Genomic DNA, 13,349 nt, shown 5'->3' with positions numbered 1-13,349 from the left:
AAAATCTCCATGATAAGATCTCTATATCTCCATTAAATCTTGATACATGTCTCGTCTTCAATGTCTCCAAAAAGATTAGGAATTATTATTCAAGTCTACTTGATTGTTTGCCTCTAAAAGGATTAATGACCATTCTTCAATCTTTATGATTACTTTTATCTAGATCTTTATGACCACTTATCTTTAAAAGAATCATGGATTCTTCTCCTTTTTTTAGATTATTTATGAAACACTTTCTTGCATCCTAAATATTGATAAAAAATTATGAGAAGTGCTATTGGGCATGTTCACAACATATAAATAGGTAATATTTGTACAAAATAAGTATTTTCTTATGTCGTTATTTGTAGTTAAGTCTTTCAAATATGCTTGTTTGTAAGATTTAAAAGGCAAAATTATTATAAAAAAATAATAATTTTTTAAATAATATTATGGGATCATCTAAGTATATACCAAGTCTTATTTTCTTACAATTTTAAGAGTTTATTTTTCATATTGGCTTAGTGAATTTATATGAATTTAATAATTATTTTTGGATAATAGCCTTTAAATTTAAACCCAAAAAATAAAAATAAAAAATATATTTTTAACCCCAAGGCAAACACGTTAGGATTGGTAATGGAAAATACTGTGACTACTTATTTGGATGTCTCCATCATAGAGATAATATCCACATCCAAGTTGATTATAAAATCACATCAAGTCTAAGTACAATCTTAATGCTATGATTACTTAGTATTTTTTATTTTTATGTTTTAAAAGTGTTTTTGAAAAAAAATATTTTTTTATTTTTTTATTTCAAATTAATATTTTTTTTGGTGTTTTTAGATCATTTTGATGCGTTGATATCAAAAATAATTTTTTAAAAAAATAATAAAAATATTAATTTGATATATTTATAAATAAAAAACACTTTAAAAAAATAACCATAACTACACCCAAAACAGACATTAATCACCAAGAGAGAGAACAAGTAAATTAACTTATCATAAGTAATCAAAGCATGAGATCTTATTAAGATATTCTCTTGCCTTTGAAATCCACGGGAGATGTCTTTAAGATGGAAACAATAGAATATTTTTGTTATGTTCCCCTCATGCATGGAAGGTTCCGATTAATTAATATATGTACTTTAACATTGAATGACATAAAGTAATCATGTTTTTGCTTTAATTAGGATTATGTCCTAATTTGTAATGATACATCCACTGACTTAATTAGTTGCTTTAGTAATCTAACACATGGATGTTTGGCTTTCCCCAAATATTTGGTAAAATATAATCAGACTAAAATTAAGTATAATTTTCCACCTGTATTTATTAGCACAGTACATTACAATAGTATTTTATATTTTTTTTTGTATTTTTTCCTTAGTTATTGATTTTTTTTAATTTTGTTTTTATATAATGTATGTATGGAGATTTAGAGTTCATAATTTATTTTAATTTACCTCTTATATGGTTATCACGGTATCATAAAAATATCACAACATCAAGTTGGTATCGGAAAGATCGATATCATCACAACATTGATGTATAGTCTATTTTTTAAAAAATTTTTATTTAAATAAAAATGATTTTTTTAAAAGAACACTAGATTATTAAACTTTGTGGAGTGAATGATCCAGTTTGAGAGTTTGGTAAGGTAACCCTGGTCTAAATTTTAAAAAGTTCATGGACTTGTTGACAGGTTCGACGAGTTTAGCTTTCCTTCTTTCTTTTTCTTTTTTTAAATTTATTTTTTTCAATTTCATCATCCAATAGTGGGTTAATTGAGAATTGAGTTTCATTTTTTTTTTCGTTTTGCTATCTATAATGTTATAATAGTTTTTTTTTTAAAAAGTTTTAGTATTGGTTTGATGCTCAATTTTATGATCGTTTATTTTTTTTATCATATAATTAAATAAAAAATAATTTAGAAAAAATAAGTTATTAATTCTAATGGAGTCCATTAACCAATTGCAGGTTTGATATGTTGACTCGGGTTACCTGATTTTCAGGTTTAACAGATTTACCCATCAAACTTGATATGTTTTTTTTGTTTTTGGTCCTTTAATTTTTCAAATTGTTTTTTTTTCACTCTTCTTCAATATTGAATTGGTTAGGAAATGAAATTTATGGTCTATTTTTTTGTAGGGTTATCATGATCTCAATACGTCTTTTTTAGAGTTGGTGCTCGATTTTGCAAACATATAATTTTTTATCATAAAATAAAATAAAAGTAATTTACAAAAACAATAAAGTTATTAAACTCATTGAAGTCCATGACTCAGGTTGCAGGATAACTGAGGTCGATTTAATTTGTTATTGTCTCAATATAAAAAAATTATCGTCTTAAATTTTTTTTAAAAATCTATATCATGTTTTTATCGGTCATCCAAGTTATATTTGGACCTATTACATTGAGTGATTCATTTTGGATCAGCTCCCATATTGTTTAATTTAAAACTCGAGCCAGATATAAAGTCAGGTTAATAAATTTTAAGATCAAATTGCTTGATTGTATTCAATGATACTACCAATTTTTTTAAATAAAATTACAAACATACCAAAGATACTAATATTTTCGTATCTTAATTTTAAAACCATTTTTTCCCATATTATTGATTATATCAAGAATTTGTTTTTATAAATGTGTGTGTTGTTATTTTATTTTTTGAATCTAAGAATAAATCTAATAAAAAAACTTAAAGTTAGTAAATTATGAATCGTTTAACATATATAAAAAATATATGTTAAAATATTATAATTAGTATATATCTTGTTGTCATTAATAATCATTTTATATCTTAAAAATACATTAATAGTATTTAACCAAATACTATCTAGTTGTTTCAAATATCTGTAAACATAACGCAATTATTATTATTTTTTATTTGTAGAACAAGATAGGTTTTTTTTTTTTTTTTTTTTAATGAAATCAAACATGAACAAAGAAACATGGCTTTAGCTACTTAGATGTAGCCAAAGCCGAAGACTAAGAACATGAAAATAAAAGAAAAACTCAATCCTACTACTAGAACATCAACCACAAAATCTAACTAGAATCAAAACTTAACAGACTAAGACAAGATGCATTCACGGTTTCTATATAGGTCAGCATCTATTTACCAAAATAAGACATTCAAATTTCTGATCTATCCTGCAACAAAATAGAACAAATGTCATATGGCATCCTCCTCAATAGATTGCTTTTCCTCGAACACCAAATTGTTACTAGTACTCTAAAGAGTCCAAACAATGCTAAACAGAAAACCACCCCAAATAGATCTTTCAAACTTGTAGTGATTATCTTGCAGAAGGCCTTGCCATTGACATTGGAGGTCATCTAGGGCGCAAGGCATTACCTAGTTCAAGCCTGCTACAATTTTATTTCAAAATTTCCAAACCACAGGGCAATGCATGAGAAGATGGGAGATAGTTTTAGATTGTTGTTCACAAAAAAGGCAATAGTCATATTGATGACTCAAAATGTCTCCTGATGAGGAAAACTCCAGTGCATAGGCCTTCATTTAGAGCCAGCCATAATGTCATTTATGTTTTTAGAGGACAAATTGATTTCCAAGTGTCTGTAGCATATGGTTTAGTTCTAGCAAACCTTGTCCTGTCAAAGAAAAGTATACAGGAGTTTACAATATACTCACCTTCCTTCCCCTATTCCCAAATTAGTTTTTCTCTATTCGTTTGATGAATTCCTACTAGATTTAGATCAAACATTAGCCCATGAAGATTCAGATTCTCTCTAGCTCTAAGGGGTCTTATCCAATTCAAAAAGAGAGCCGAAATAGTGCAGGATAAGAGTCAGCTAAACAGAAACCAGTCAGCCAAGTGTCTTTCCAAAAATTTACATGGTTACCCTTTCTGATTTGAAGTTTGCAGCCATCTCTCATCCGGGTGTTATCCTGATCCTGAGAGTTTATGGAGTAAGGTAGCCCATTGTTGAAGCTTGGTCTGCATTTTCCCCTAATAAAATCAGTCTAGCTAGTCTTGTCATTACAACCCAGTTTCCATTGTTGAAGCTTGGTCTGCATTCTTCACATTAAACGGGCATTAAAAATGGTAGAACAAGATGGTTGAGGTTACATTTTATTTTAAAGACTTAAACTTTATATGATGGAAGGTCGATTCTCAGTTTTTATATTGATTTGTGTTTTTATACTAGATATTTTCATTAACATCAAGCAACAACATAATGCAAAACATCATGTACAACATGGCACATTTTTCAATGCCTATAATTTGAAATGAATTTCCAAAAAAATATATAATAAAAATCTCTTTCTCGTCGATTTAGGCAATTAAACACCTGTTTTGGAACTTTACAGTCATCCCCACCCCATATAAAGATGAAGATATGCTTTGTGCCTCCCAGCTCCTCACCTGCTCAAAAGCAACAGGAGAAAATATTCGAGGACTCAATATTCTTCATTGCATTCTAGAAGTTCAAGATTCAAGATCTATGTGTTCACACGTTGTTTTCTTTTTTTTTTTTTTTTTTTAACTAATATAATATATAAGGTTAAAATGACACAATCACAAGATAACACCAAATCCAAGAGATTGTCCATTGATCGATGCAATGGAAGATTTAGTATAACCTAACAAAAAAAAAAAAACAAAAAAATTCCACGAGGAGGAGATCTTGATTCTTGACAAGTGAAAGATATCCTCCATGTACAAGTTGTTTTTTATGATTTATATCAATTTGGTTATTTGAACAAAAGAGAGAACACATAAGCACTTGCGACATTACTTTTTTGTTTACAACAATTTGATTTAATTAATTAAAGGTTATATTTATTTCTTCTTCCAATACTCATAGATGTTCCACATCATATAAGTAATTTAGGTTTGAGATTTTTATTAAATTGTATATAATTTAAACGTCTAACTATGTAACCCAAGATCCGTCTAGCTTCCTCCTTTTATATATATATATATATATATATATATTACATATTAAAAAGGATAAAAAAAAATCTTATTTGCATGGAAACTAAAGACTCTACCTTTGTTTCCATAAAATGAAATAAATTGAATAATAAATCATATAGACTTAAAAGAGATGATAGAAAAGTTGACCACTAAGAAAGCAAAAGCTAAGCACTTGGAAATAGAAGTTATAAGATCAAGCAAAGGGTCAATATACATAATATTTTAGAAAAAAGAGTCATAAAGTGTTAATATTTTATCGATATGTTCATATTTAGTATAACCTAGCAAAAAAATAAAAATAAAAATTCCACAAGGAGGAGATCTTGATTCTTGACTAGTGAAAGATATCCTCCATGTAAAAGTTGTTTTTATGATTTATATCAATTTGGTTATTTGAGAACACTTGCGACATTACTTTTGAATGTTAGAATTTAACCTGACATAATAATGGTCAAGGCATGCTTCTGCCCTGTAGCACTGCTCCAGTCTTGTATTTAATAATTCGGTCTATATATACATGCATCTGTGTGTGTCTGTGTGTGTACACAGAAGTTTTGCACTCTCTACATAAGACGAAGTATTACTAATTAAGACATCGAGAGGTATCCACAGATTATAATACCTTCTCTTTCTGTCATTTATTGAGTACAATATTACTAGTCTTGATTATCTATGTCTGGAAGAATATTTTGATTTTCTAATACATACAAATATGATAAATGAGCAAAACAATTTAAGCGATATTGTTCATGGTCGGATGCTAAATAATTACATTCTTCTCCTATTGTTAAAAGTTGAGAATTACTGAATGTCTTAGGTTTAGCCTTAGCCAACCTTTCCTATTTATATATGTAGGGCAGAATACAGTAGTAACCATAGGGATTACAACATTGGATTAATCCTACATTACATTAATATCCTATGTATAGATATACATGATATACATTCTATAATATTAAATAATATCTTTATATCATTTTTAATTAAGACCTTAGAAAAATAATTTTTGAAAAAAACACTTTTTTATGTGTTTACTTTAGTGAAGTTATGGTTAAAATTATGGATGAACATGAAATTACTAAAATAAGATATCAATTGTTTCCATACTTGAAATTGAACAATCAATATATATTTAATTCTAACTACTTGAAAATAAAATTCTACACAAACACTAACACTAACACACTTGGTTGTACACGAAGAAGAGATTACAAGATTTAATAATAAAAGATCTGGTTTTTTTTTTTTTTTTTTTAAGTTGATGTCCAGGCCAGTTTGCTCGTATTTCTACTAATTTCACGGGTTCTGAAGTTAATTACCATGTAAGCCTTTAGTGGCCTTGAGAGGACTCGAACTCGTGACCACTGGAAAGCAAACCCAAAACCTAACCGGATAAACTTCCTCTTAAGATTAGGTGTTGGTTTTTATTGATCTTGGTTGTGGATAGTTGGTGTGTAGATCTGGTTTTGTATTAGAGAATAATATAAATCATATCCTGGAACCTCACCTAATAGCTTAAGCTATTGGGTTGAGATAGTTCTTTGACATGGTATCAGAGCTTTAATGACCTAGTGGTCACGAGTTCGAATCTCATCATCCCCATTTATTTGATAAAATTAAACACAAGGTAATATGAGCTTGTTCAAGTTTTAAGCCCAAAGGGCTTTCATTTGAGGAAATGTGTTAGAGAATAATATAAATTATATCCTGGAACCTCACCTAACAGCTTAAGCTATTGGATTGTGATGGTTCTTTGACATTTTGATTTATGTGTTTTGTGGCTAGAAAAAAAAAAAAAAACAATGAAAACACTAGATTTAGAGAGAGGTTCTTCAACGGTGGAAGAGGTTGGCATAGATTTGAATCACCGGACACTGAGAGTCTTGAACTGGATTCTCTAAGGAGAACGAGAAGAGAAGATTGAAATATTTTGGTAAAAATAAACGGTCTTCAAGGCTTATTTCATTTTGCACATGAATCTTTAAAAACGGTGAAACATGCTTTTCATTAACATGTATTTAGACCACAAATTGAACATGAATCCCACATCTTTAAGCCTATATTTTACTCATTTACGAAACTACACCATGCTTTCTAACACAAAAACATAGCCCACAATCAAGTGTGAAGATTATATCAAATGCCGGCAAGGGACAAAAGAACAAGATGCCCATGGACAAATGAGCAATGATGCATGATTTGATGATGATTCCATAGCAAGGAATACTTGCCCTAGGTAAGTACAAGCTGTACAGCTAGCTAGCATGGACAAATGAGCAATGATGTATGATTTGATGATGATTCCATATCACAGACTATTTGCCACCTCTCATATATCCGTGTTTATATATATATATATATATGTTCTCGATACAAATAATGAATAGTTTATTATGTTATAATCCAAGATCTGAATTAGAGGATCTTCAATAATTTTTTTTTAAATCCCTGAAATTGTTTGAGGGATTAGTTTTTCAAAACAATACTAAACTAAATTATTTCCGAATTTTTTTAAAAGATTATCTTTTTAAAAAATAAATTGAACAAAACAAGTTGTTTTTTTATTAAAAAAAACATGGGTTAAACAACTATTAATTCAGATTCATGAAAGTCTTGGATGCATGAATCATTAGATAAACCAGGTTTAAAAGGTATGTTGTATATGAATGATGGTATTTATTAATATATATTTTTTAAAATTTTAACTTAAATTAAATATATTTTAAAAAATATTTATTGAATGGTCTCGTTAGCTTATTTATTTATTTATTTACCATTCATAATCTTGCATATATCAAACCAAACTCATTACAACCATATAAAATTGACTGAATATTAAAAGTGTTCCACTAAATTACATATGGCTTAAGATTCTCATGGATTCTCATCATAGTAGGCTTTTTCTTGCATCAAATAAAAGAACATAAAAGTACTGAGTCAACTAAAATCATTAAATTAATTAAGTTTTGAATCAATTGTAATCTTGGCTACTTAGTTGCTAGTAATCCTTTCCATTTCCTTACCTTTAAGTCTCATTCTTGGGCCCGATAATTTCTAGTGATCTATTATTTATTCAAATGGAGTGATCAGAAATCATTAAAACGAAGAACAAAAGATACTGATCTTGTCACAAAATTAATAATGCTAGCTACTAGGAAGATACTGATCTTGGCACAAAATAATACTAGCAACTAAGAAGTTTCCTAGCTGATGATCCCACACACACCTTGGGGCCCAAGAATGTATATCTAGTGGAGATCATTTCATGAGCTCAGTCAAGCCCTTCACTTTCCAGGAAATGAGTCTTCGCAAATATTTGACTTTCTGTGACTATTTAGACCTTAAAGTTGATAATTAGGGAAATTGTAGCCCTTTTACACGGCGTAAGCCATAGCAAAACAAGTGGTCTAACTCCGCGGCTTAAATTGTTAGTTTATGTTACTTGGAAATTATCTCCAATTTAGCTGTTGTGGTTGTATAATAGCTCGACCAATAATTACTCATGAATTTTATTTCTGAAAAATTATCATATATTCATCATATCTTGTCAATTCAACTCGATAAAATTAAATTATAATAAACAATATCAAATTTATCAGATTAGAAGGAACTATATATAGTATAAAGACAACTCAATTGGACCGATTTTTTTTTTGGGAGCTTTTTTGCTGAATTGGTACAAATATAAAGCCTAAATTAATTGTTGAATAAACGAGAAAAAATAGCTAAATTGGTTGTACAAATATAAAGACAGCTCAATTTAACAATAATCATTGTAGGAATATGGTTATAAATATAATGAGAATAAATCATGGTCATACCAATCAATGTCCAATCATAAATAAGAACCTAATGCAGATGCGGCGATATTTTTTGATCTTTTGAAAGATTATAATGAACCATTATGAGATGGTTACACAAATCACAGTAAATTATTAGTTGTTGTATAGGTGTTTACCATAAAGTTAAATCATAAGTTAAGTGAGGCCGCTTATGATAGAATTGTTGAATGAGCAAGAATCTTTTTACTTGAAAGGAATAAGCTAAAAGAGAACTTTTATACTGCTAAGTCCATGATGAAATCTCTTGGCCTAAGATACTAGAAAATTGATATGTGTCCAAACTTTTGCATATTGTACTACCTGAAAAATACAGAGTTGATCTAGTGTAGAACATGTAAGCATTCTCATTATAAACTCATGAATGACAGGGGAAGGACTCTTATTGTACATAGAAAACTTAGATACTTTTCAATCACACCTAGACTGTAGAGATTATTCATGTCACCAAAGACTGTTAAGCATATGACAAGGCACCAATCATATGATGTGGTGGATGGGGTGATGATACACCCTTCCGATGGTGAAGTCTAGAAACACTTTAACAATGTGCATCCTTAGTTTTCAATGGAGACAAGGAACATGTGTCTTAGATTATGTATAGATAGATTCAATCCATCTAGGTCATTCATTGCTCTTTATTCTTATTGGTCGATGATACTCACAGTTTATAATTTGCAATCAGAGATGTGTATGAGGTTGAAGTTTATATTTTTATCTACGATCAAACTTGGTTCTAATAGTCCAGGTTCAAATATAAATATCTATCTTCAACTGTTGATTGATGAGTTGAAGCAGTTGTGGTCATTTAGGGCTTTAATTTATGATGTATCGAGGAAACAAAATTTTTCGTTGTAGGCAACTTTGTTGTGGACTATCAGTGATTTACCAGTTTATAGAATGGTTTTTAGTTGGAGCATGCATGAAAAACTAGCATATTCATACTATATAAAAAATAACAACGTATTCACGCTAACAAACAGTGGTAAAACATATATTTTTTTTTACTATCACCAATGGTTTTTGTCAACAGATCAATGATTAAGAAATAAAAAAAATGACTTCTTTGTTGGCAGAGATGAAAGGGATATTGCGCTACTACTTTTTTTAGGTGAAGAATTGTATAACATGATGTTAGAGTATGATGACATTATGTTTGGTTTTCAATTTATAAACAAAAATTTCCTGATTTTGGTTTGACTTGTAATTGGGTAAAGCAAAGTATTTTATTGGAGCTTTATTATTGGAAGACCTTGATGTCATGCACATAGCAAAGAACATGTTTGAGAATTTTTTCTATTTTTGTTGAATATATTTTTATTATTTTTTTTTAAAATATTATTGACAGGATTACCAATGACACAACTCTATCTTTATATTCTAGACAATTGAAAAAAGAATTACTACAAATGCTACTATTACTGATGAGGTTATTGACGAAACTAGATCGTCAGTATATTACAGAGAGTTGAAAAAAAATTACTGCAAATGCCACTGCTACTATTAACTCACATACATAATTATAGATGACATTTTGTTGATGATATGTTATATTTACCAATGATATATTAACAGAAAAATAAAAACACTGATGACATTACATATGATTTTCCTATTAGTGATATGTTAAATTTACTGATGGAGTTATTGACAGAATAAAATGAGTAAATTTTTTTTGGCATGCTTTGTTCTTATGTAAATCTATCATTATATTTATTATGGATAAATTCATCAATAATCTATAAATTTTTGAAGAGAGTTTTTCTGATTGATTGTTTTTGTTTGTAAGTCTATTAATAATATACATACATATAGATTACTATTGTAAATATCAATAGAAATTTCTGTCATAAATCTGATAAATATGATAGTTGCTTAAGGTGTCTGAGATCTAACCTATGGAGTTTGATTTGATCTAACTGGATCTGACTGGACCCCTTGTATATTATCTGGCATCAATTCAGGTCGGTTGTCAGATTATCAGTTTTTTTTTTTGTGGTTAGAACTACCAGTTTTTCTTAGGCTAATTTTTAGGCCATTATTAAAGTTTTCTCAAGTCATTGCCATTGACACCATTTTTCTCCTTTTGGACAGTGCATAATATCTAGTGGTGTTGTCAATATTATCAATTGTGCTTGCGTTTTCTTCTTTGAATATTTTGCTATATCTACCTTTTAGTCCCTTTGCTCTATATAAGGAAGCAGCATTGGAGGCCATTTTTCAGAGAATTAGCTCTCTAAAACGAAAGGGAAACTACTTCATTGTATACTTCGAAGATGGTGCCGCATGGGTTCAGGTTCAATCCCACTGATGAAGAGCTCATCCAATTCCTAGACAGAAAAGCTTCTGGCCAAGAAATGCCACTTCATTTCATTCTCGAAACAAATGTTTACGAGCGTGAACCACAGGATCTTGAATGTGCGTAATATGCCCTATGTTTTTCTTTGTTCTACTGCATGTAGGGCTCGTGATTTCTCTTCCCTTTTCTCTGTAATAATGGTATAGTGGAAATGAATTTTTCAAGCTTTTTTGCATGTATACTATATATTTTCTAGGGTTCAAGTTTAGAGGGATAATATCATATTCCATGATCTTGTCCATCCATTGAAATTTACAGTATCAATGTTGAGTTTATGGTAGTTTCTACCTTACTATGATATCTGACTGCTTAAGTCAGATCTCTATAACACAATTGTTACATGCAGGGAATCAAACCGCTCCTTTAAGCAATGGTGAGAGATACTACTATTGTACGAGGGAGACAAACTATTCAAGGGAAGTACTCGGTCGAGGATGGTGGAAAGCTACGAGCCATGTCAAGAAAATACATGCTAATAACGATGATCAACTTCTTGTTGGGAACAAGAGGCCTTTAACATTCCATAGGTTCAAGGACAATGAAAGAAATCGCAATAATGCCGTCAAGACTAACTGGATTATGTATGAATACAGCCTTGAATCAAGAACCACGGTACTGGTTTTAATATTTTTGCGTGCACAGTTCTAAGTTAATTGGTCTTAATTATATGCATCTTCTTATGTTTGTTTCATTTGTACTACTTCCATTTTGTTAGGATTGGAGGCTTTGCAAGATCAAGCACAAGGGGAAACCAAGCGTGCAAGAAGAGATGGAGAGTATGAGGAAACAATATTCATCGAGGAATGATTTCGAAGCCGGAAGTTCGACCATTTTTGTCGGTGGGCAACAGCAGCAGGAACAGACCTCATCACGGCCAACAAATTATGAAGGATATGATCATGAATCCTATTATCAATGGAACAATATGCAGCAGTCACCACCGTCTCCATATGATCCTTATCTACCGGCGCCACCGAGTTCTAGCAGTGGTCACTATTATGTGGAGCAGCAAGAGAAGTTAGAGTCCAGTGATGGGCACCCATTTCCTAGTCTTTGGTCATGGACGAACTAGGATTTTGTTGCATCTAAATCCAGGTTGCTATGAATGTAAGAAATAATTGCTTGTGCATGTTTTGGTACAGGGAAGGATGTCTCGTTGCCTTTCTGTTCCTGTAGTCATTATTGCTATGTTAGAATAAATACGATTGTTCAGTACTTGTTTATCCCCTCATTTACGACGTTGAACTTCTTTCTTGGTGCTAAAAATTGTAGCTATACCGATTAACTACCCTTCATACATACTAAAATACATTGATGCTACTATTTTTGGTAAAATTGGGGAATATCTTCGGATATATATCAACAGAAACTAAATACACATTTGTTCAAACAAGAATCAACATCTATTCATTTTTTTATTTGATATTTTTTTTTGAAACCTGCAACAATAATGATGGATATTATACAAGAAAAATACACAAATTCAATGTTGTTCAGCAATATTGTATCTATATTCACAAGAATCATGAATTTTATTTCATTACATGTCAAATTAGAGTTAAATAATGTGTATTTATAATAAATCCCGGTCATTCTAGGGATATCAATAATTTTTAATAATATCTATTTATCATACCACGGGGGTGTTGGCCCTCAACCTATCAATATTCATTTCGAAATGATATATCATTTATAGGTATTCTTGGATTTACATCAATTGAATTTAAGTTCTCTAATCGAACAACTTTAAAGAGAAACATGTGATCTAGCATAATATATTTTAAGGATAATGAAAAAATAATGTAATTTTCTTAAAAGTTATTGACATACAAAGTTTTTTTTTTTTATATAGTGAATTATAGGTCACACTATACTTAGCTAGGTTGTATGTTTGTAATACTTGTAAACATACATCAAGAAATATATTTTTCTTGTATTAGAGAATAATATAAATCATCTCCTAAGACCTTACCTAACAGCTTAAGTTGTTGGGTTGAATTGGTTCTTTGATATGGTATCAGAGTTTTGTCGATTAAGTGGTCACGAGTTCAAATCTCACTATCCCCATTTATTTGATAAAAATTAAGCACAAGGTAATGTGAGCATGTGCAAGTTTCAAGCCCAAAAAGCTTTCACTTGAGAGGGTGTATTAGAGAATAATATAAATCATATCTTAGAACTTTACCTAACAGATTAAACTGTTGGGTTAAATTGGTT

General features: G+C 29.9%; 1 protein-coding gene across 1 annotated transcript; it reads left to right on the top strand.

Moving 5' to 3' along the window:
- The first annotated feature begins 10,984 nt into the window (after positions 1–10,984).
- Positions 10,985–12,379, top strand: LOC118054936 (NAC domain-containing protein 83-like). The gene is made up of 3 exons (XM_035066698.2): positions 10,985–11,191; positions 11,479–11,744; positions 11,848–12,379. Exons 1-3 carry the CDS (start codon positions 11,050–11,052, stop codon positions 12,202–12,204), a joined length of 765 nt encoding a protein of 254 aa, XP_034922589.1. The 5' UTR covers positions 10,985–11,049; the 3' UTR covers positions 12,205–12,379.
- Positions 12,380–13,349: the final 970 nt, after the last annotated feature.

The sequence above is a fragment of the Populus alba genome, chromosome 17, assembly GCF_005239225.2.
Source record: "Populus alba chromosome 17, ASM523922v2, whole genome shotgun sequence".
Lineage (NCBI taxonomy): Eukaryota > Viridiplantae > Streptophyta > Magnoliopsida > Malpighiales > Salicaceae > Populus > Populus alba.
The sequence above is the reverse complement of the archived record's forward strand: the minus strand, read 5'-3'. Positions and strand labels throughout refer to the sequence as shown.